We start from the raw sequence: 23101 nt of genomic DNA on the forward strand, positions 1-23101 counted from the left end.
TCTCTCTCTCTCTCTCTCTCTCTCTCTCTCTCTCTTCAAATACACATCAGTGGATCAATTTAACAATGCCGTAGCAGACTCGATCCAGAATTATTGCTAATGCAACTGTGAGGATGCTCAGGATGGACTCACTGTCCAAGACTAACACCCATCACCATTTGAAAAAACTTATTACCTCCAATCTCAATTATATATTTACACCCTCCCAGAAAAGCAATTGCATCCAGAAGTTCATTTTTATGGCCAAAAAGAAGTACAGAATGTTCATTCATAACTTACTTACATCCCAGTTCCAAGCCCTAGCAAGCCATTCTTGTCTTCTGAATGAGGTATCAAACTCCTGGATGTGCTTTAAAATAAAATCTGAGTTCCAAAAGTTGCAGAGTGACAACCCTTTAAGAGAATTATCACATCAATGTGAACCTGGCCATAACCTGAATGTAGCCCCACCATGTTCGCTCACACTGCCCCCAGACAATCTCCTGATTTTCTCCCAGAAGTGCCCGCCCCTTCCCGTTCTCAAAGGACCTGAACTAGAGTACCTTCTAAACGAACCAGATTCCTGCCTCCCAAATCTTGCTGATGAAAATAACTCTGATACTGACAGTCCCCTCTCAGTATCAATTCCGGAATTGAAGTTTGGAACTGAGTATTGGCTTAGCAAAGGATCTGGTAAGTGTCCTGAGCCAGTACCGACACCAGTGTCCATGTCAATTGACAAATCGTCATGGCTTGAGCTTTTTGAACCTGCTCTTGCATCATCACACTCATTACATACTAGTTTTAACGCCTGAACCACCTCACCCATAAACGGACGGTGTGATACCTCTGGTTGTACACACATGGAAGCAATGGCTGCTACTTTGGCAATACTATCGAAAGACACATCGGATCCTAGAGATGTATCTATAATTGTCTCCAGCCCTTCTTTGCTAGTGAGAAGTGGGCGGGCCCATGCAACTAAATTCTCTTGGCCAGGTGGTTGTGACATATCTACTGGCTTTCTCCCAGACAAAAGCTCAAGAAGGACAACTCCATAGCTGTAAACGTCACTTTTCACAAGAAGATGCCCAGTCATTGCATACTCTGGAGCCACATACCTGGAAAGATATGAGGATAACAGTTTCATCAAAATTAAAGAAGGCAATAAAGCAAACTAGTGGGGGCATCTAAAAACATTTTAGACAACTACTAACTACTGCTATGTATATGGAATTGCTTTAAACAGAAAAAATAACCAACCTAGTGGAGTGGTGCTAGTGGCAAGTGGGATAGTTTAAGAAATTGATTTAGGCCCCGTGATTTCTACTTTAACAACAGATTAAGCTACCATTTTAAGATTAGGTTAATAAAATCTCACTACATTGCTGGGAAGTAAAGCCTATATAATAAAATCTCACTAAATTGCTGGGAAGTAAAGCCTATACTTCCTCTCAAAGACAACCAAGTACAGACACAGAAACAGACTCTCATTAATCACTCACCATGAACCCGCAACATAAATAATATTCTAAATCATATGTTGATAGCCAGCTCCTATGTGTGTATATCTGGAAGATACTAGTCTCTATGTACTCCACTCACAGATGTATAGTTTCTATCTATATACATAGATTGGATTGAGGAAATTGATACAACAAAGAAAATGATTATACCCAAATGTTCCCATGACACGTGTTGATATATGCTTGTTTTCCCCATCCAAGGCAGTTCGAGCCAAACCAAAGTCAGACACTTTTGGCGTAAAATCATGTTCCAACAAGATATTGCTGGACTTGAAGTCCCTGTGTATGACACGAGGGCTAGAATCCTCATGCAGATAGGCTAGACCACGAGCGGCTCCAAGTGCTATCTTCAAACGGGAAGCCCAATTAAGTGGAGCAGTTTCCTTGTCAATTCCTGCCACCAAGGAAAGTGACAAAAATATCAATATTTTTCACTAAGAGTTTAACTATTACAAATAGTGAACAACCAACTCCAAAATCTACAAAGAGCAAAATAAATACCGTGCAAGTGAGATTCCACACTGCCATTTGGAATGAGTTCATATACCAAGCAGCGGGTCCGCTCCTCGGTACATATACCAATCAACTTGACCAAGTTGCGATGATGAAGGCGGCTAAGCATCTCAACTTCAGCTAAGAACTCCCGACCACCCTGCTGATCTGCTCTCTTTAAAACTTTGACAGCCACTTTGGTCCCATCTTCAAGAACACCACTATAAACACGTCCAAAGCCACCTTCCCCAAGTATTCTTGAAGCATCTAAATTGTCAGTGGCTTTCTCTATGTCACTCATACTGAAAGTCTTAGCAGATCCAGTATAAGGTGCAATGCTAGATCCAAATGACAATGACACAGAACTGGGCCCACTTCCGGTCAAAGAGCCAGCACGCCCTGCGAAATATGTTCTCTTGTTACATTGAATGGGCATGTATGTTTGGTTAGTGAAAACTTTGAGAAAGTTTTGAGTGTTTTTGACAACAATTTTGATGTGTTTTGTGAAAGTGGGTAGGAAAAAAAAATTGGATATTTGTTGGGACATGTGGTGAATTGAGGTTTGTGAAAGTGGGTAAGTGTATTTCAAATGTTGTTTGGAAAAAATTTTTGTGACAGGTGTTTTTATTTTGGTTTTTGTGAAAGTTTTTTATACTTTTTTTCATTGAAACCTAGGCAAGTTATTAAATTAACTTTTTTGAGCAATAGAAAATTTTTTTGGTGTTTAAAAAATGTTTGGATTGGAGTTGAATAAAAGTATAAACTTTTTGAAAAAAGATGTAACCAAACATAGCATACTTCTGGGTGAAACCAATTTTGAGTATGATTCCTCTAATTAAGAGATTACAATTTAACCAAATGATCACTTCTGTGTTTTAGATATGAGAAGAACTTGTATGCCATATCTTAAGGCTTCATAAGTCTAGCTTCTACATGTTATATTTGTGTAAAAGCTCAACAACCTATTGAAAGTACTAAAGTAGAAATCCAGTTTTATAATATTAATAATTGGGATTACCTGATGGTTTGATGAGGGAAGGTGGCATAGCCTGTGGAGTCGACACTGGAACATGGTTTCTATGTTTGAAGAGCAATACCCAAGTAACAGCAAAGCATAAGACTACTGCAACAGCAGCTGAGAGAGCAATAACAATGATTATCCCACCACTGAGCCCATCTTTATGCCGATTTTTCCGCACATCAACCCCAAGGGGTTTATTTGCCCTTGCGTTATTGTCAATACCAGGGTACGGACCACCATCTATTATGGTAATGCCCGTAGGTGAAGGTGGAGATTGGGGTAGACCTAAAATTTCAGAAGTTCTATATAAATTCCTAGATGAATATAATGAGAAATGTTTGATCCACAAAGATAATTACAAAAGATTGCTTGACAAATTGAGTTGGTATGCCAGATCTATCTTGCAATAAAAAAAAAAAAAGTTTATAATCCACCATACCACATCAAGACACCTTAGTTTGTAAGCTCTCTTTTTGTAATTTTCTTTGTAGACCTAGCACTTCTAAAAAAATATTAGAGTGTGTTACTATATACCAGGGTATCGTACATACAGCACTTCATAGTCACCAAAGTAGGAAGCTTTTATAACAACTTGTTTATGCCAAAATCTCTGAAAAGTCAACAACGCTGTGGGGTTATCAAATTTATCCCCCAGGGGCACCAAGTCGATAAGAACGATAGTCTTCTCTGGTTGCTGACTAGCAGCATTTGCTCCAATAATGCGAACTTGACTTTGTTTCATAAAAACCCCAGTAGCAATTTCTTTAGCCAGCTCTGAGACCAAAGGGAAGAAGGTATACAAAGCAACACTAAGGCGCAATCCAACTTGCATGGGCAAGACACAGGCACAGGGTGCATCAGGAGGAGTATTTGTATAGGGTTCAGTGCAAATAGTTGTTGAACAATCTACAAAAATGAAGAAGATTTGTGTTATTTAGTCAAAAAAATTACATTATTGGAACAGAAAAGGTGGAGAGACACTAGTAATCCTCAAGGGTATAAGATAAAGTGATTGCTTACCAAGATTAGGAGGTGGAGGTGGGAATGCTTGAAGTGGAGGCAGGAGTGGCATCTTCGGACTCTTCGCCGAAGACCCAGGAGAAACATTAGGAGGAAGAAAGGGCACTTATGGTTGCAAACATAATCAATCAGGTAAATCAAACAGGTAAGCAACTAATTTGACAAAAATTGGAACGAGAGCTTCAATTAATATACTCAAATAATTAACAAATAATGAAGAATCTTGATTTTTCCTTACCTTTCGTATGACCAGATGTGGCCTTTGGAGGCAGAGAAGGAGCCGGTGAAACATTGCTCATTGGTGAAGGAAAGGGATATTGGGATTGGGGAACTGAAGAGGCTGTCATGTGTCAGTTGGTTGAAAGTTAAAACAATTTCTGAGTCTCTAGTTGGAAAAATTCACAAAAGTATTCACCACTGCCATACCTGGCTTTGAGGGAGGGGGGGCATAGTGTGCTTGTTCAGCTATTGGAACTAATGCTGGAGAGATCCCTGGACCTGCATATATAACGAGAAGTAATAGGTGATAATAGGTGATGTCCTTGATGTAAAAGAATAAACATAAAATATAGAATAGATTTCCTGGTAAAATATCAGACCTTGCTGTTTTGAAGTGGGAGGAGAAACCGGATATAATGATGCAGGAGCAGGGCTGCTGTTTTTGTTCCTTGTATGATGATGCTTATAAATTGAAGTTGAAGGCGAAGGTGCGGGAGAATGATGCCCTTTATGTGATGGAACTTTAGGAGATAAAAGAGATGGTGCGGGAGCATTATTATGCCTCATATCTGTGTGTGTGGAAGGAGCTACAGTGGGGGAAGGACCTACAAATAATATTAACAGAAGTTTTACAACCCGATGAACATAAATTAGTTTACCACCTAACTGAAATATGTAGTTTTCTGCATACTTTGAGCTGAGGAATGGTCCACAATGGGTGCTGGCGTAGGTAATTCATGTGGGGGTGCAGCCGCAGGAATTCTATCCCTCTGCCAACCAATGCTTTGAGGAGGAGTTGATGCAGGTGAGGCATCAGGGTCTGCAATTAATGGGTCCAAGCAAACACAATACTGATCAGCATGTGGGGAGCTTTAGCAAACATGAGAACAAACCATTGGAAAACAATTGTATAAGCTACTTTTTTTTATCGGTAATTGGTTTTTTTTTTTTGATAGGTAAATGATTATAATGTATTAATCAGAATAGGCATAGCCCAGGTACACAGGGAGTATACAAGAGGCAACACCTATTTAGACAGAAGAAATAGGAATAAGAAAGTCATGAATATCGAGGCCATTAAAATCTACAGATCTGGCCCAAGAAATTAAAGTTCTAACAAAAAGCAATCTAATCTCCTCCATAGAACGCTCCCTATCTTCAAATGTACGGTCATTTCGTTCCTGCCAAATGCACCAAAAAATACAAATAGGAATCATTTTCCACACAGCTCAGATTTGTGGAATACTGCCAAGGTTCGACCAGCAGGCCAGAAGTTCAGCCACTGTCGCAGGCATAACCCAGGCCAGCTCTAATCGTCTGAAAATGTTGACCCATATTGCTCTAGCAATCATATAAGCTACTTAAATGCATATTTGGGCCAAAACAAAATGAATTTCTACTAACATAAGAATATAAAATAAGAGGAGGATAGGTTGACAGAAAACGGGATTCCAAGAGTCCAGAAAACAGTTTTTGAAAGTAACTGTTGTGAAGAGCAAAACAAAATTAAGTTGTGAAAAAATCAGGCGTATGGCTTTGTTTACATGTGGTTTTTACCTTATGAAACCTCTGACATTTCTTTAAGGTCATGTACACAACTCAACTATCAAAGTCTTTTTTTTTTTTTTTTAATAAGTAACTCAACTATCAAAGTCTTATCCCAAGAGTGTTGGACTATATATCAGCTCAAGATATATGTATGTCTGTATACACACATGCATATTTTGTGATTTCCTTATTACTAATAACCATATATTGGACTACATATCAGCTTAAGATAATAAAGGGAAGGTAAATTGTCAACTTTCTTGGATCTGTAACACCCCAGCCACACACTGGGAATATGTTATGACCCAGAAAAACCGCTAATCACATCTGCTATATAATCTTATAAAGACTTAGCACCCATACTATCTTTATAACCTATTCACTCTCATAGAGTCATTCACATTCCAAATGTGGAACTAGGATGTTTTAAAATTACTAATTCATTATTTACTCTATTAAAAACCACAAAAGGCGCAACTCAAGTACTGGGGTGTAACAAATGCCCTATGTTAGATTCTCGACGTCCTTGTCAGGGTCATGTTATCTGCCTACTCTATTTTGTTTTTCATATTCCTAATGTGAAACTGGTGTGTAGGAGGATCACTGCATCCTAAGGACATAAAATTACATGTATCTCTTCTTATGAATATATAAATTCCCAAAAAGCACAAAAAAAGAGGGGAAAACTATGAAATGAGTCCTTTATTTGAAGGGTAAAAGATTTTGAAGCAATTTAGCAAAGGAACATTTTAGAATATTAATTTGAATGACTAAATTCACCACTTCCCATCAGTTTGTCCATCAGCTCGACCTTCAGGAAAAGTTAGTAACCTGACACGGTATCAGACTAATGTTCCTTAGTTTAAACCATGGTTCCACATTATCAAATGCTTCAGTAATATATTTCAAGCATTGGGTCCCTTTTATTGAAAAAGAGTTTGGGCTTATACAAGAAGGTACGTGCTCGAATATTAATTAAAATAATCTGTTTTGATAGGTAATATTAATTAAACTATTGCAGCAAGAATAACTAAATTTATTAAATGAAAATTAATTCATGTAAATAAGTCAGCATGACTTGAACTATTATACACTAAATAAAACTTTTAAATGTCATTGTTAGCACCTTGATTTTATAAATTTGTTTGATCGCCTTGACTCCTCTCCCTTTACTTGTCTTTGTTTTTATTTCAATGATGGAAAACCTTATAAACTTTTCTTGAGTGGAGAGAGGGACTAGAAGCACTTTATATGTTGTGCCAGATTGACCTTGGCCATCAAGAGCAATATCTTATAAACTCTTTAACTAAAATTCAATAAACTTTTATGAATCTAAAAGCATTATTTGAGAAAGCAATAAATACATGTGTTGGAAAAAAGTAAAGTACTCTACTAACTTTGAGTGAAAATTATTAAACTTAATTATATATTATTTATTTTTCATTTTAATATATGATTAAATTTACTATTGGCACAAGAAAGATAATAAAAGTTCCCAAAACTTAAAACTTGAAAAAATGATTACACTTCTTTTTTTTTTTCATTACTCTTAAGTTGCACCTGGTAATATGGATGGGGATTTGCCAGGCATAACTGGATGGATGGTTGGTGAATTTTCTGGCAATTTGCTACTTGTTGAGATAGCTGGTGCTGCATGATTATGACACAAATAAGAAATGATAAGTTTGATTTAATTGTTCACCTCGATAATTTGGTAGAAACTTTAAGTTCTAAAAAATGAATGTGATAAGCTGCACCAGGTAATGGAAATGGTGATATTTCTGGGACACTTGGGTGGACTGCAGAAGAATATCATCCCAATGGTGGTGATGCAGTGGATACTAAATGCAATAAAAAAGGGCCAGTTGAAAACATTTTGGCTGGACACCTATTCATGGCATGAAAACACTAGTCACATACCCGGGGCAACTGGCTCTGGAATGGGAGCCATATTATCCGCTGCATTTCTTTTATGAGAGCTTGGTGACAGTGTTCCTGGCATACTTGGCAGGCCAATTGGTGAATTTCGGGGCAAATTTGTTGAAGGAGTTGCAACAGGAACTGTAGATTACAATGAAAAGCTAATTTAGAACCTATTCAACTGGTAACCCGGTGCAACTAAACCCTAGTACCTACCTGGAGCTGTGACTGGAATTGAGACAGGACTCTTATCAACTGGAGCCTCCCTTGGAGCTGGAGCCTCCCTTGGAGGAGCACTTGGCAAATTCTGTGAAGGACCCTTATCAACTGGAGCCTCCCTTGGAGGAGCACTTGGCAAATTCTGTGAAGGACTCTTATCAACTGGAGCCTCTCTTGGAGGAGCACTTGGCAAATTCTGTGAAGGAGATGCTACTGGAACTGTACGTTACAACAATAGCAGCCAATTTAGAACCTATTCAAACCGGTAACTCAGTGCAACAAAATCCTAATACACTATCTACCTGAAGCAGTGATTGGTTTTGAGATAGGAGCCTTAGTAACTGGTGTCTTCTTTTCAGGACCACTTGGCGCATGCTGAGGCAAATTCTGCGAAGGAGCTGCTACTGGAGCTGTATGTTACATCAAAAGAAGCCAATTTAGAACCTATTTAAACTGATAACTCGGTGCAACAAAATCCTGGTACACTATCTACCTGGAGCAGTGACTGGCAATGAGGCAGGAATCTTATTAACTGGTGCCTTCCTTTGAGAAGCACTTGGTGAATTATGAGAAAGATTCTGTGTAGGAGTTGCTACTAGAGCAGTATGTTAAAACAAAAGCAGCGAACTTAGAACTTATTTCAACTGGGCACTGAACATAACAGAACCCTAACAGATTATCTACCTGGAGCAGCAACTGGCATTGCAACAGGAGTCTTATTAACTGGTATCTTCCCCTGAGGAGCACTAGGTGGCATGGATGGTACATGTCCTAGGACATTCAAAGGTGGGGGAGCTGTCCTATATGATGGTGATACAGTTGGAGTATTTGTTGGCAAGGATGGTACAAGCCATTGGATCATTTGGGGCACTGGGGCCGATGTAGGAGGTGGTAATACAAGTTGAGGGTGATGAGAATCTGACCCTGTTTTTTCCAAACTAGCAGCTTATGTAGATGGCCTCATGATCAATTAACATTCTATAGTGCCAGGGTTAGAATAATTACCATTCGGCTGCAACAATGAGCTTGGCGCACTGCTTCTCCACGACTTTCTAGGATGATCAGGACCGGGTGTTCCTTCTATTGGAGGCGAAGAAGAAAAAGTTGCTGGAGATGGGGATATATTGGAGTCTGAAAGAAGATAATTAAAGGCTATTGTTATTGTTAGGTAACTCAACAAGCCATGAATAACTTGACATACTATTAAATCTTTTACAGTATTCACTAATGATGAATGTAAATTTCCTAATTCAATCTCTGTGGCTAGTTTCAGAAGTGTCAACTAGAAGGATGACATGTGGACTCGGTTTATGAAGTCTTCAGTAACATTCAGGGAAAGGTTGCTCTTTCACTTTTATTTACAGTTGCAGGAATTTTAAATACAAGATTAAGTGGTGATCAACTATGTGGTATATAACCTGTAGAGGAGACAAGTGACTACTGAAGGGACTTGACGTTTCTGCAAACAAAGGTTAGAAGATCTTCCTCATGTTCTGTTTTTCTGTCATACAATTAGAGCTTGCTGGATCAACTCTGTGCCTTTTATGGCAAATATGGAAAGAGATCTAACTGTAATGGAGGTAGCATTAAAGGTGAAAGCAGAAGCAAGTGCAGGGGACTTGTCTTTGCTTTTCTCTATAGCCTGTTTGGTGGAGAAGAAACAAGATGGTACATGATCAAGAATGTTTTGAACCCAGGCAGGTGATTGCAAATGCTCTATCTTTACAAAGGAGGTTAACAGAACTCAAACAAGTGCCTAAAGCCAAGACTAAAGGGTTTTACTGCTGGAAACCTCCACCACCAGAGTTCTTGAAGCTAAACGTCAATGGAACAATGTTTGGTGACCTTCACAGGGCTGGAGTGGGGGTTGTTCTCAGGGATGAAAAGGGTGAACTGGTTATGGCAGCTAGTAAAGTGGAGAACGAAGTGATTAACCCAGAAGCCAATGAATTACTAGCTATCTTGAGAGGTTTACAGCTTTGTGCAACAATGGGTATATAGAAACTAATAATTGAAAGTGACTGCTTGTTGGCTGTACGTGCACTCCAAGATGATACCAAATCTGCAGCTATGTTGGATATCCTAGTGAGTGAAATAAGGCAACTCCAAAAGTCGTTTGGTGAATGTCTAGTTCAACATGTCTATAGAGATGGAAATGTGGTTGCTCACAAGCTTGCCCGATATGCTTGGAAAGTCGAAAGCATAACTATGTGGTGGAATTGTTTTCCAGACTTCATTTCTCAAACTATTTGACTTGTTAAGTGTCTGTAATTCTTTTATCAATGATAAGTTATTTTCCTATATATATATATATATAAAACTATGTGGTATCTAGAAAGAATAAATTACGAGAGAATTCTTATGCCTCCATTCAGTATGAGAATCAGGGTTCATCAGAAATTTGTCACTCATGAAATAACCAAAGGAAGAGGACTGGGTAATTTAGCCAGTAGACAAGCAATTCTTATGAAGATGTTATCCCACTGGTCATCACCATGCCAAAGATATCAATGAGATCTGAGACATAAGCTTGAGTTTTAATAAGCAGATCCTAGATGGAAGGCATTTCCTAAGATAAAGCTTCAACAGAAAAGCATTCCCCGGTGAAGCCTGGCTAAGACAAACTGTTGCTAATTTAACAGTACTTGATGGCATTATGCGGGATTTCAAAAAACAGGTTAGTACAATATTAGCTATTGGTATTCCCTGGGAAACTTCAGCTTGAACCTGCTAGGTGTAAACTCTAGCTATAAAACTAAAGTGAGAGAAATATGGTAAATATTTCTACAAGATTATAAACTGTACAGATCGATGAAGACGCTGGTGGCCAGAACAGTTGATCTCAATCTATTATACTCTCCATCAATCAACTAAAACATTATTTGAGTACAGAATTGAGCTACACGTTCAGACTCTACGCATCATTGATCATATAAACTAAACTGGAAACAAGAAACTTCATCAACCGTAGTCACTAAATGCTACTTAAGCACAAGATTAATCAAATCCACATTTAATTTGATGACTTGATCAGATGGGTCGTATCATACTAGTAACGACTGAAAATCTTTGAAGCCCAAAAATAAAGTAAAAAGCTTCGAAAATGAAAACTTTACCTGTAGATCCTTGCACAACCAAAGCACAGCCAATGACACAGAGTTTCAGCAGCTGGAGAATGGCTGGCATCCCCATCCCCATCGGATAGAACACCAGCTATCAAAACCTCTAATCCAACCTTGTCGATGATGAAGAAGAATAAAATAAAACCGAAATACAATAATAAAAAAATGAATAAATTACTAACGAAGGAGTCGATAGCTTGAAGCAAGAACAAAAAGGGTGTTAATTTAAAGAAGACCCACAAATAGTGAGAGCCAAGCAATAAGTATTCAGCCTATAGAAAAACATGGATATGGGTTTGGTGAAAGAAATCCAAGCAATCGTATTCTCAAAACTCAAGCTCTGGAATTTGCAGAGCTTTGAGGTTTCCATGTATGATAGAACCGTTCCCACTGTCAGTGACATATGTTGGTGAACACGATTCCTGCCGACCCAAAACAGGCTACAAAAGAAAGGCCTATGAAATACAACCACTCACAGGGTCACAGAGCTATGTAACAGACACACTTTTAAGAGAGAGAAAATGTAGTTGGGTGGGCTAGGGAGAGAGAGAGAGAGAGAGAGAGAGAGAGAGAGAGATTCTGGTCAATATTTTATTGGGAAAATTGGAGTTAACACTTAAGTGGGCGTTAATGGAATTGAATCAACATTTAACTTCGGGGGTTGAAAAAGTTGAAACCTTTGATTTTGTTTAGTGGGAATTGCTTGTCCCATTTTACTTGCTGGTTTTCAGTTGTTTCGGTTGGCCATTCTGAAGATAGCGACGATGAAGATGTGTCATGGCATATGTCAAAAACCTGGACTCCGACCCATCACCTTCTGATCTTTCATGATTTAGGTATTTCAACTTCTTGAATTCAATTTTTTTTTTTTTTTTTTTTTTTAAAAAAAAAACTTCTTAAGAAATAAAAAAATAACATCTCATGGTAAGCATCTTCTAACATATATGGATAGTATGGTTTAGCAATCAGCATCAGCCATCTCGATTCTCTACTCCCACACGGAACATTGTATTTTTTTACTCAATTGCTCCAAAAAGAACAGAGCTGTTATTAGCCACTCATAAAAAACGATAAAAGATGTTGGATTACAAAGCGAGGCGCACTAGCTAAGGCCATTCATGTATCTAACTCCTACAATGATTTATTTTCTCGGCAAAATAACTCTTTGGGGGCTCATCACTTAATAGGAAAACTGAGTACAAGTAAAAGTAACACCATGATTTTTTTTTTTTTTTTAAAGGATATTACAGCAAAGCCCATCCGTGAATGTCTTTCTTTTGTCATCTAATCAAATCCGACAATGAAGAAACATCACGTGGACATGGACAAACCACAAAATTAAGATTAAAAAAAAAGAAAAAAATTAAAACCTCCTATGGAGATTTATGGTGGACCATTGGATTGAGGAGTTAGAATCTTATACTTGTCTCACATGGGCAGCCCCACAAATTGAAAAAAAAAAGTTGGTTATCGGTGAGCACGTGAGATATGAGACAAGAGAGTCCTCTAGAATAGACTGAAGGATATTTCGTGCAGCCACATTTCTCCCCTTCCAATTTTATCCCTTTTATCATCAGGCAAAAAAATTTAAGTGAGTTATCATTTTGGGTAGTATTCTAACACGCATTATCTTGGTCATTAGCTGATGAAAATATTAAAGCTTTTCACATGTAGTTTTTACTGTAATAGAGAACCAACAACCAAGGGCAAAGGCCACTGATCTACCCGCCTGCCCGAGAAAGAGAAAAAACCTTAATTAACGAGGCAAGGGACCATCCCAACAAAGTTTGCAACCCCTTCTGTCAAGCCACGCGCAAATATGCAAATAATTGGCACTTCGGCTCCATCATATGGCTTCCTTCTTCTTACTATTCCTTTTTATTTTTTATTTTTTAAATGCCTTTGTTAAGGCTGAAAAGAGACGTCCTTTGGATGAATCTTCCCCATAGCTTGATAGGTTGGTTCCTACCAAACCAATTCCTTTTTCTTTTTCTTTTTTCTTTTTTCTAAATCTCGTTTCTTTTGGGTCTGAGCTCCCACCAAACCTAACCCTCAAGGAACCTATCATGAGATAGGTATCATAATGATTCCCATGACCCTGCAGGTGTGAACATTGGGACATCTTTCTGGTGGAGCCCCGCCGGACAAAGCAGAAACCTTGGTGCAATAATTTCGGTCATCTAAGTCAAATCTGGATAGTGTCAAAGATTGAAATCATTACAACAAAGAAAACAACATCTGATCACAATTTCACTATTTATTTAGCCCCAAAAATAATCATATTTTTTTGTGAAACTTCTGAACCCCTTTTAAAAATCTCAAAGTCAATATGCCTCCGTAACTGATTCGGAAGGATGAGGTAATAGTTTATAGAGGTTAAAACATAGATGCAGAAATAATTGCTATTTCCGAGTTGTAAGTTACAGCAGTCGGAAGAACATCAGAAGATGGGATAAGGCTACATGTATGTGGTATTTGTAAACATGCAGCAGACATCTGAACTCCAAATTTGAAAACTAAAAGCCGATATGACAACATTCCCCACATTTTAGACATTAGTGCATCGACTTCTCTCATCCTCTCTTCAGCTTAAAACAAAATCAATGTTGAGGATACCTCTTGACACCACTTGATTGCAAGGGGCAGTGTGCGTTTACGCAGGTGTGTTCTTCCGTGTAGGCACAAAAACCCCCTTCGCACTGTTCAAATGAGAAATCAACGTTATCTATCGACCTAAGTGCTCTGTTGATGTAAAATAATGAAGTAAACAAGTACCTTTTTAAGGCAGGCAGATAACATCTGCCACAAACTTAGAAAGAATCTTAGAGGTAAATGGCAATTACAATACAATGGATTCTGTCTCAGTTCTGGCTTCTGTTACTGGGAAATCACTTATTTGGATCAAATTCTTGAAATCCCCTCTTGAAATCTTCTGCCATCTTTGTTTCCTCTTCTTTGCTATGTGCACAATTCCTCCAATCGGCCCTATCTGCCATGTTCAGCAAACCTGCCAAAACCTGCAACACATCATACCCATTAACATTTCATGAGGATTTCGAAGACAGTTCTATCACCTATGAGAATAGATGCATTCGTACATTCAACTCTTTTTTTTTTTTTTTGGTTGAGAAAACTCTCTATGGCAGGGCCCTTTGGACTCACCCCTGCAGAGTAAACCGTTGTTCTGTGCACCGCACTCTCATAAGTTTCCCTACATAGAACTAGTTAAATCGCTGGTTTTTCACCAGGAGCCCCAAATAATTATTTGCACCAATGAGGTGTTGAACCTTGGACCTTGAAAGGATTGAGACCCTATGACCTAGGCCTTCACCACTTGGGCTAACCTTGGACCAAGGCTTTCACCACTCCTATTTGAAAATGATAACCCTTGCTTTGGCCAATTAGATACATCATTACTTGAGGTTGAGATGAGAATGGGGAATGGAAGGGCCCTTTGCACTTAAACCAAAGAAATTCTGATAAAATGTGTTATATTGATCTGCACGAGCTCTCCACTCTTAACATTTTATAATAAACAGATAAGTTGCGAAGTATTGTACTTCATTATCTTGAATGCAAACAGCATATTACTCATTAAGACCACTCAACCAACACAGGTAAGAAAGTCTAAAATTACTCATATTAAAAAATGCGGGGAATAACCCTGCAGCTTGTGAAGAGTAAGAAACCTGACACAGGTGTCCCCATCTGATTACAAGATGCTGTCATATATCATCTTATAATTTTTTTTTTTTTCACGCATATAAGTAAATTTTAATGAGATGAAAGAAAGTGTTACGCCAGCCAATCGGAAGTATACAAGAGGTCAACCTAGCTAACAAAAGGAAAAGTGCTAAAAATCTTGAAAAGTAGAAATATACATATTTATATATATAAACCACCATTTTGGGCCAAAATCCAATAAAAAAGGGCATCAAGGAAGAGAGACTTGAGCGCCAGCATCAATTTCTGGAAATCCTAGAAACTAAGGTGATTTCTGAAGATCATAGGTAAAAAATATATCACAGGTAGCTGATTTTGTCATATATATTTTTTTTGATAAGTAAGAAATTTATTAATAAACGTAACTATGCATAACCCAAATACACAGGAAGTGTACATAGAGAGACCTAATTACAAGCTAACCCTGAAAAACATTACAAAAGTCACTAAGACTATTCCCATCCAAAACAATAATCAAAGCCCAAAGCAACAAAGTATGAAAAAAGAAAGCTCTAGTCCCTTCCATTGATCGTTCTCTATTCGCAAAACAGCGCCCGTTCCTCTCATTCCAAATACACCACATAAGACAGAGGAACCATCTTCCAAATGGTTGCTATCTGATGATTTCCTAGAAGCCTTCTCCAACATGCAAGGAGGTTCACCACCCTCTTGGGCATCACCCAGGCAATTCCCACCTTAGCAAATACCTCATCCCACAAAGCCTTTGATACATCACAATGAAGAAGAAGATGATCCGCCAATTTGCCCCATTTTTTGCACATAAAGCACCAATCCATTACAACGATACCACATTTTCTTAACTTATCAATTATAAGAATTTTCCCATGAGAAGCCAACCACCCAAAGAAAGCCACCTTAAGAGGCACCTTACATCTCCAAATATTTTTCCAAGGAAAAAAAAAAAGTGGAAGAATGTGACACCAATGTCTAGTATAATGATCTAACCGAGAATTTCTTATCACCAAGCTGATTCCTAAGCAGTCCATCCTCCACTTCCCAATCTTGGACATCTCTAATAAAGCTTACTGACCACTGAATAAATCCAGTGGAATTATCCACGTAATCAGCCACGGAGACAGCTTTATTCAAAGCAATTCTGAAAAGAGAGGGGAAAACATTCTTTAGGGCCTCATCCCCACACCACAAGTCATGCTAAAAACTGATCCGGGCTGTAAAGTATCTTCTTTACCTATGAAATACCTTGGATTACCTTTGGGGGCTCCCCAAAAATCTGTGTCTATTTGGGATGGGGTGATTGAGAAGATCGAGAGGAGATTAGCTGGTTGGAAAAAGGATCTATTTATCTAAAGGGGGTAGAGTTACATTAATTAAAAGAACCTTGTCTAATTTACCTAATTATTTCCTCTTTCTTTTTCCTATTCCAGTGGGGGTGGTAAAAATAATTGAGAGGATTTTTAGAAATTTCTTATGGGATGGTATTGGGGAGGAAAGAAAATTTCACTTGGTGAATTGGAAAAAGGTTTGTACTCCGGTAACTTGTGGAGGTTTGGGTGTGCGGAATTTGAAGCTTTTTAATAAAGCTCTTCTCAGGAAGTGGCTTTGGAGGTATAGCAATGAGAACAAGGCATTGTGGAAACAGATTGTTGATGCTAAATATGGAAGGATGTGGGGGAATTGGTGTACTAATGAAATAAAAGGGGTGTTTGGGGTGGGTCTATGGAAGTCCATTCGAATGGGATGGGGGGACTTTATCAGAAACACTAATTTCAAAGTGGGGACTGGATCCAATATTCTTTTTGGCATGATGTTTGTTGTGGTGATTTAGCTCTTAAATTAGCATTTCCTAGCCTTTTCAGGATCGCTAAATGTAAAGGGGCTGCTGTGGCGGATTCTTTCTTGTTTTCTAATAACATGTTAAATTGGGATGTGGAATTCACTAGAGACTTACAGGACTGGGAAGGCTGCTGATTTCTATGCAATACTTTATGAGTCTAAGATTGATCAGACCAGGGATGATATGTTACAGTGGACTCATGATACTAAGAGCAGATTTTCTGTGAAATCCTATTATAAGGTGTTAATTAGTCATGGAAATATAACTTATCAATAAAAAAAAAAATAGTCATCGTAATATAACATTTCCATGGAAATGTATTTGGAAAGCTAGAGTGCCCAGTAAAGTTGCATTTTTTTGCTGGTTGGTGTCGCTTGAGAAAGTTTTAACTACCGATAATTTGAGGAAAAGGGGCTTTTATGTGATGGACTGGTGCACCATGTGTAAAAATGATGGTGAATCTGTTAACCATTTGTTTCTTCATTGCTAAATGGCGACAGCTTTGTGGAATGAGTTATTTGTAAAGGTAGGCATCGATTGGGTGATGCCTTTTCATGTGGTGGAATTTTTGGCTTGCTGGCAAGGTGCAGCTGGAAGTGGAGGAAGTTCAGAGGAGTGGAGAATGATTCCCCTATGCTTATTCTGGTGTTTATGGCTTGAGAGAAATGGGAGGTGTTTCGAAGATCGTGAACGCACAAGGACGGAATTTAGGGACTTTTTCTTCAACACTTTTAATTTTTGGGTGAATAATCTTGTGAGGGATATCAACATTTGTAATGCTTTTTCTTAGTAATGTTTTTGCTTTAGATTGTACTTAGGTGTATTCTCTTGTATACTTCCAGTGTACTTGGGCTATGCCTATTTACTTTGAATAAAATCTCTTTTATCTATAAAAAAAAAAAAAAAAAAAATTGATCCAGTTTCCTCTACCCACCTCAAATCTGAAATTACTGTATAACTCCTCCCATCCATTTCAAATGAATTTCCACACTCCCACACCAATGCCCCTCTTGCTTCTTTGGAGCACCAACCACCCCAAGTACAACCATATTTGGCATCGATAACAAGCCTCCAAACAGCATCCCCTTCTTGATGATACCTCCATAGCCATTTCCCTAAAAGTGCCTCATTGAAGGCTTTGAGCTTTTTAATCCCCAAACCACCCAATGAAAGAGGAGTGCAAATCTTATCCCACTTAAATATATCAGAGGTAATTAAATATCATATTATAATTCTAACCCCTAGAGGTTGGCTCAAGTGGTAAGAGCCTTGGCCTCAGCGGTATGCTCCCTCTAGATCTAAGGTTCGAACCCTTGGGTGTAAATAGTTTCTAGAGGCCATTGGACTTGGGAATTTTCCCTTGAATTACCTGAGGTGCATTTGTGGGAAACTCCTTGCTAAGGGCATGTGCACTCCGGAGATTAGTCAAGACTTTGTTTTCGGACACCCAGTGCCAATCAAAATTAGAAAATAAACTCTGAAGATCAAGCAGTATTTATGCTAGTAATTACTTCCTGAAAATAAAATCTTGCTAGGACCCACTTCCTTATTTGACCAAAGGAAAAAAGAATCAAGTAATAGCCACACCACAACAAAACTTAATGATTACAAGATAAATCAACTATATTCCTACCCTCCCCTTCTCTCTCCTCCCAATTTTTGTGACTACTTGCAAAAATTGAATTGAATCATTTGATATGTATATTATTTCCTCGATGCATCTATAAATCAAAATAAATCTGACTTGCTTATTAAAAGATTGTCTTTGGCTGTAGTATCACTAGAGAACGAAGAAAGCAACACAAAACTTGACAGTTGTTCTAGAGAATGAAGAAAGTAACACAAAACCCAACTGTTATAAAAATATAGACAGCCGATTTGTCTCTAGTTACTGTATGTCTCAAGCACCATTATGATGTGAGTAGACAATTCACCAAAATTACATATAATGTAAATAAAGAAATTTATTAGCCAAAATGTCAAACAATGGTGGCTGAAGTTTATCTAGCTTCCACTGGCTGCTAGCACCACACACATCTAGGTGATATTGCAAACAAACTAGGGCATGCCTACTTATTGTACATACTGCATGAGTTCATTGATCCCACATTTTGAGGAATATAGAAGAAAAATTATGTATATTTCAGACCAATAAACAAAACTGATACTAGGTAGCTTACCTCGCGTCCAAATTGAGCAGGAAATCTATCTTTTTCGTCAACCAAATGTGACAATATTTTGCCATCAGGGAGTTCAACATAGAAGAAGCTAAAATCCTTATCGAACTGCGTCCTCAACAATTTTCTTCCACTGGAATTTTCATCCCCTGAATCAAGGGAATAACAGAATTAAGATACAGTGGAAGACATTAGGGCCAAGGTGCAGTCAACAGAAGTTTTGAGGAAAAATCAATATGCATAGGTACTAGAGGCACCGGGACATGAAAGAAATTCAATTCCTTTTTTGGGTGGGGGAGGGAATGAGAACTCAAAATTTGACGGTTGTCATGTATTTTTGTTATATACACACAAAATGTGGATACATAAACAGCTGCATCATCATTAAACAATGCATTGGGGCACAGGGTGGGCAAACAAGGTTGTGGCAGAAAACTCTGACATATGGGTGATTTAAATGAACCAGGGCAGTCTTCATAAGCAATTTGATGTAACAAACTTCAACTACACACTTGAGCATGAAACTTACTTTTCAAGGCCACAAATTTAAAGCCCAACTTTTCAGCAGCTAAGTTAAATATGTCTTGAACAGCAGTCACCCTGGATGATGGAATAGGAATAGCCTACACAAAGTTTCATATGGAATGAGTAATATTCCCATGATGAGATACGAAAAAAAAAAAATACAATACAAAGTTCTTATTCTTCAGGCTGAGGAATGGACAGAACAAGAGCACCTTTTCTTAAATGCAAACATGGGGGGAATCAGTGGGTGATTGTCAGCAATTCCCAAGTCTTAACACAATATGCATCTAATAAAAAGACTTGTAAAAGAGATTTCTTTACCTGAAGATTAGCATGAGTACTACGTTTCGAAACCCACTCAAAGAAAACAACTGATTTCCCTCGAAGCTTATAATACTTATTGAGACTATTCTGGAATCTATGAACCTCACTTTCGCATTCTGGGGGTAGCAAAATGGTATTAGGCAAATGCTCGATAGGTATTATTAGAACATGGTCTTGAACAAGGGGACCTTTGGCCAGTGCACAATAGGAATGCTCTCCTATGCTGACGATTAAATGTGACTCTATATTGGGACTTGACAAACAAAACCAGCACTCCTTTGACCTGCAACTCCATTGAAATCAAAGTGAGCATACAAGACTAGATCATGTTATAAGAATGAATTATAAAACTAAATATTGGGGGTCATCAAAAGTGCATGTGTACATGTATATGACACAATAAGATATTTATCTATCTTAAAAACAAGAAGCCAGTCAGTTTTCACTATGTACAAATAATGATCCAAACATCTTCACAAAACAAAAGACTAAGATATGTAATTATTACATCAATACGACACCAACCTGTTAGCGCTAGCATTTTCAGATCCTTGTTTCCTATGAGAATCACCTTCATCCTGCAAACTGTGCTTGAAGTTGCAATTTGGACCCCTTTCACATTTCCCTTTGTTAATAAAATCAAAACAAACACCTCTCAGATATTGTTCCCTTGCAGCACTATCATGTTGAAAGTTGCATTTTTCCCCTCGTGAACAAGACCCAGAAGATATAAATTTAAAACATAGCTTCTCGCTGTCTCCAGCTCCAGATTTCTGCCGTTTTTGAGAGACATCATATCTCCAGTATTGCAAGTCATAAACACTATCACTAGGCCTTTTTGGGGCTTCATTGGCTTGAATTGAATGCTCTGAATATGCATATGGAGACAATGTAGTGTTTGAGGACTTCATGCTAAGCTCAACGGCTGACATGGTAGAGGCTGGAGTTGGAGAAATCGCATGAATAAATTTCTGTGGAGCAAGTTCCAGACCAATAGTTAAGCAATGCCTAAAACTTATATCTAAATGCAGAAAGTCAGGAAAAGGCCAGTAAAGGATATTTCTTGTAAGAGAGAACATCATATGCATAAAACAATCCCAAGATATTATGAGTTGAAGCAATTTTTTTTTTAAAGTGCAGTAAGTAAAACTCAAAAATTAGGTATAAATGCAAGTGATTTTAAAAACTAGCCTATGCCAGTAGTCAAGTGGTTAGCTGTATCTGGGCCATCACTGAAGCAAATCGTGCTTCCTGTGATATCATAGACAATCCCATAGCAATCTCTTTTAACCAAAAGAAAAGAAAAGAAAAAGACTTACCTGAAATTTCCAGCATTAATAAACAGTAACTAGTATTTAATTAAGCTTTAATGTTGAAAAGGTCAAATTAACAACTCAGAACATTTTAAAACCATTAAATTACAGAAAAAAATTTAATGAATGCTTCCAAAAATTACAATGAGAAAAACAGACCTGTTTATCTTTATTCCCAACAGAAGCAAGACCCAAGAAGCGGGTCACATGCACAGCATCCACGTTAGAGTAAGGTTCACGAGCATAGAATATGCCTTTAGTACCAGCAATGTGATAGCTATCACAGAAGAGAGACTTCAATTGCAAAACCAACATTTAAACTTTCTTCAATACAGAGTAAAAGGTTATCATATATTCTAAAAGGGTCAGAAAACTGTTGAGGGAACATAAAACATGCTAGGATACACATTCCAAAGAGATAACAACCAAGTTTTGTTCTACATTTATGGAAAACGATCCATGCAGGAATCCCCAAGTATTGCATACCGTGGTTTTATCTCTGCTACTAGTTCTGCGATGATTGACTCGCCACCAAATGAATCTGAGAATCCATGGGGAAGATCAGATGTGGCTGCTCTATTTGTAACTCCGCTTGGCCATTCATTAGTGGTAACTAATTAAAGAAGTCAACCAAATAGACCACCCAGTAGAAACCCAGCAAGTAGAATTCAGCATTACATATAAAACAATGAACTACAGAAAAGTTCTCATTCATAGCAGACCAAGGATATGTTAGGAACAAGTCTACTATTCCAGGTTCCTCAGCTATAGCTCGCAACACGTCCACATCATCCTGAGTAAACGTTCCAAACTGTTGACCATCTGACAAACGCTTACCAGATAAATATGCCACAGATAAACCTATAAATGAGCCATAGAAATCAGTTGAATACAGTGATTAAATTCATAAATAATTAAACAAAAACCGTATCAACATTTTTCCTAGAAAAAGACCATGTGATTTGGAAGTCAGCCAGATGTTCAAATGAGAATCTCAACATGATGAGATTGTAAAAAATACATGGGTTTTTAGCTTTTCATTCCTATCCTCAATGGCGTTATCAATGGAACTAGTGCAACTGACCAATGCAGCGACAACCCATTTCCAACGGGAACGAATTAATTTTTTATATCATAACGTTTTTCCATCTAACTTACGTCAATCTAATATTCTTTTGGTCACTAAGAATACTTTAATGGAAAAAAAAATACTTTTTCGTTGCTAAATGAGCAAGCAGTATAAAATTGAATTTGTAACCTCAATAAAGCTAAAATATGGATTAATTTGATAAGTTCACAATTACAACTACAACTACAACTACGTAGCTCAATGAAATTAGCAAACTAAATTCTTCAAATAAAAAGAAAAGAAAAGAAAACTCAACCATACAATAGCAAAATAGGAAGCGTACCATGGAGAGTAAACTTGCCACTGCCTTTCAACCAGAACAGATTCTCGCAAAGCTTAAGGCCGTCCATCTTGAACCCTCGGTTAGCCAAGTCCTTGGAAGCCGCTAATAGGGGCTTAGCCGCGCCGACACCGAAGTCACCGATGAAGTAGGTGGGTAGAGGCACTTGGGACCGGCCTTCGATGTAGTCCATGAGCTCGTCCAGCCGGTCCGGCGAGTCTGGAAAGAACTGTCCCACGCAAAGCAGCGCATCGAAAGGGCCCGCCGATTTGTTGACCTAAGATGAGTGAACTCAGTGCAATGAGAGAAAATAGGAAGCAAAATAAAAAGAAAAAGAAAAAAACCTAGGGATACACATGCACTCCTATATGCCCAGTGAGTTAGAAAGATACCGATGAGACACGCTTGAAGAGCTGGTTGAGGCGGCCAAGAACGTCGCCACAGAGCAGAATTCTTGGAGTAGACATGCGTGTATCTTGTCGAGTGTGCGGTGTGCCTTCTCTTCTCCTCTTTTTTTTTTTTTCTCCGTCGAAGAGGCGCTTGCGCCTGAAGATGAATGAGAGCTTGTGGGCTAAACCGAGTCATCAGCCCAACATCATGATGTAATAATGCGAGTAATGTTGGGTAAAAGTTTTAAATATATATAAATTTTGTATAAATTTATTTTTGTAAAAATGTGGGTTCTATGAGAAAAAGTAACATTTTCAGACTTTTTTTTAATAAAAAATTCTATTTTAAAAATTAAAAA

At 38.0% G+C, this 23101-nt stretch overlaps 2 protein-coding genes across 4 annotated transcripts; both read right to left on the reverse strand.

The window, feature by feature from the left end:
- Window positions 1–90: 90 nt before the first annotated feature.
- Window positions 91–11179, reverse strand: LOC122304358 (receptor-like serine/threonine-protein kinase ALE2). Its single transcript, XM_043116586.1, has 18 exons — window positions 11061–11179; window positions 8950–9075; window positions 8629–8868; window positions 8438–8539; window positions 8247–8354; window positions 7942–8163; window positions 7726–7866; window positions 7366–7455; window positions 4949–5077; window positions 4638–4862; window positions 4465–4536; window positions 4277–4378; window positions 4039–4143; window positions 3553–3924; window positions 3016–3303; window positions 2007–2396; window positions 1656–1899; window positions 91–1100 (listed from the first exon to the last, which is right to left on the reverse strand). The coding sequence occupies exons 1-18, from the start codon at window positions 11140–11142 to the stop codon at window positions 413–415; spliced, it is 3726 nt and encodes a 1241-aa protein (XP_042972520.1). The 5' UTR covers window positions 11143–11179; the 3' UTR covers window positions 91–412.
- LOC122304359 (zinc finger CCCH domain-containing protein 64) lies at window positions 8256–22919 on the reverse strand. Of its 3 annotated transcripts, XR_006240983.1 has the most exons (16): window positions 22746–22919; window positions 22357–22630; window positions 21676–21805; window positions 21431–21550; window positions 21104–21221; window positions 20157–20602; window positions 19629–19914; window positions 19312–19405; window positions 18786–18931; window positions 13842–14083; window positions 13683–13765; window positions 11744–13257; window positions 11061–11179; window positions 8629–9075; window positions 8438–8536; window positions 8256–8354 (listed from the first exon to the last, which is right to left on the reverse strand). XR_006240983.1 is itself a non-coding variant. In XM_043116588.1 (10 exons), the coding sequence occupies exons 1-10, from the start codon at window positions 22818–22820 to the stop codon at window positions 13955–13957; spliced, it is 1818 nt and encodes a 605-aa protein (XP_042972522.1). In that variant the 5' UTR covers window positions 22821–22919; the 3' UTR covers window positions 13767–13954. The 3 variants fall into 3 exon arrangements, 1 of the variants encoding a protein (XP_042972522.1); XR_006240984.1 differs by lacking the exons at window positions 8256–8354; window positions 8438–8536; window positions 8629–9075; window positions 11061–11179; window positions 11744–13257 and having other exon boundaries at window positions 13455–13765; XM_043116588.1 differs by lacking the exons at window positions 8256–8354; window positions 8438–8536; window positions 8629–9075; ... (1 more) ...; window positions 11744–13257; window positions 13683–13765 and having other exon boundaries at window positions 13767–14083.
- Window positions 22920–23101: the final 182 nt, after the last annotated feature.

The sequence above is a fragment of the Carya illinoinensis genome, chromosome 3 (genome assembly GCF_018687715.1).
Source record: "Carya illinoinensis cultivar Pawnee chromosome 3, C.illinoinensisPawnee_v1, whole genome shotgun sequence".
NCBI classification, from domain to species: Eukaryota; Viridiplantae; Streptophyta; class Magnoliopsida; order Fagales; family Juglandaceae; genus Carya; species Carya illinoinensis.

What these genes read in the sequence shown, in the direction of transcription:
- LOC122304358 (XM_043116586.1), bottom strand. Translation starts at nt 11,142, where the DNA reads ATGGGGATGGGGATGCCAGCCATTCTCCAGCTGCTGAAACTCTGTGTC. An exon ending in CTCATTGTTGCAGCCGAATG is followed by an intron (nt 8,869 to 8,949) that starts GTAATTATTCTA and finishes TGGAAAAAACAG; the next exon opens with GGTCAGATTCTCATCACCCT. An exon ending in TGTGGAATCTCACTTGCACG is followed by an intron (nt 1,900 to 2,006) that starts GTATTTATTTTG and finishes CCTTGGTGGCAG; the next exon opens with GAATTGACAAGGAAACTGCT.
- LOC122304359 (XM_043116588.1), bottom strand. Translation starts at nt 22,820, where the DNA reads ATGTCTACTCCAAGAATTCTGCTCTGTGGCGACGTTCTTGGCCGCCTC. An exon ending in GAAAATGCTAGCGCTAACAG is followed by an intron (nt 19,915 to 20,156) that starts GTTGGTGTCGTA and finishes ATGGAGTTGCAG; the next exon opens with GTCAAAGGAGTGCTGGTTTT. An exon ending in CTGCTCAATTTGGACGCGAG is followed by an intron (nt 14,084 to 18,785) that starts GTAAGCTACCTA and finishes GATGTGTTGCAG; the next exon opens with GTTTTGGCAGGTTTGCTGAA.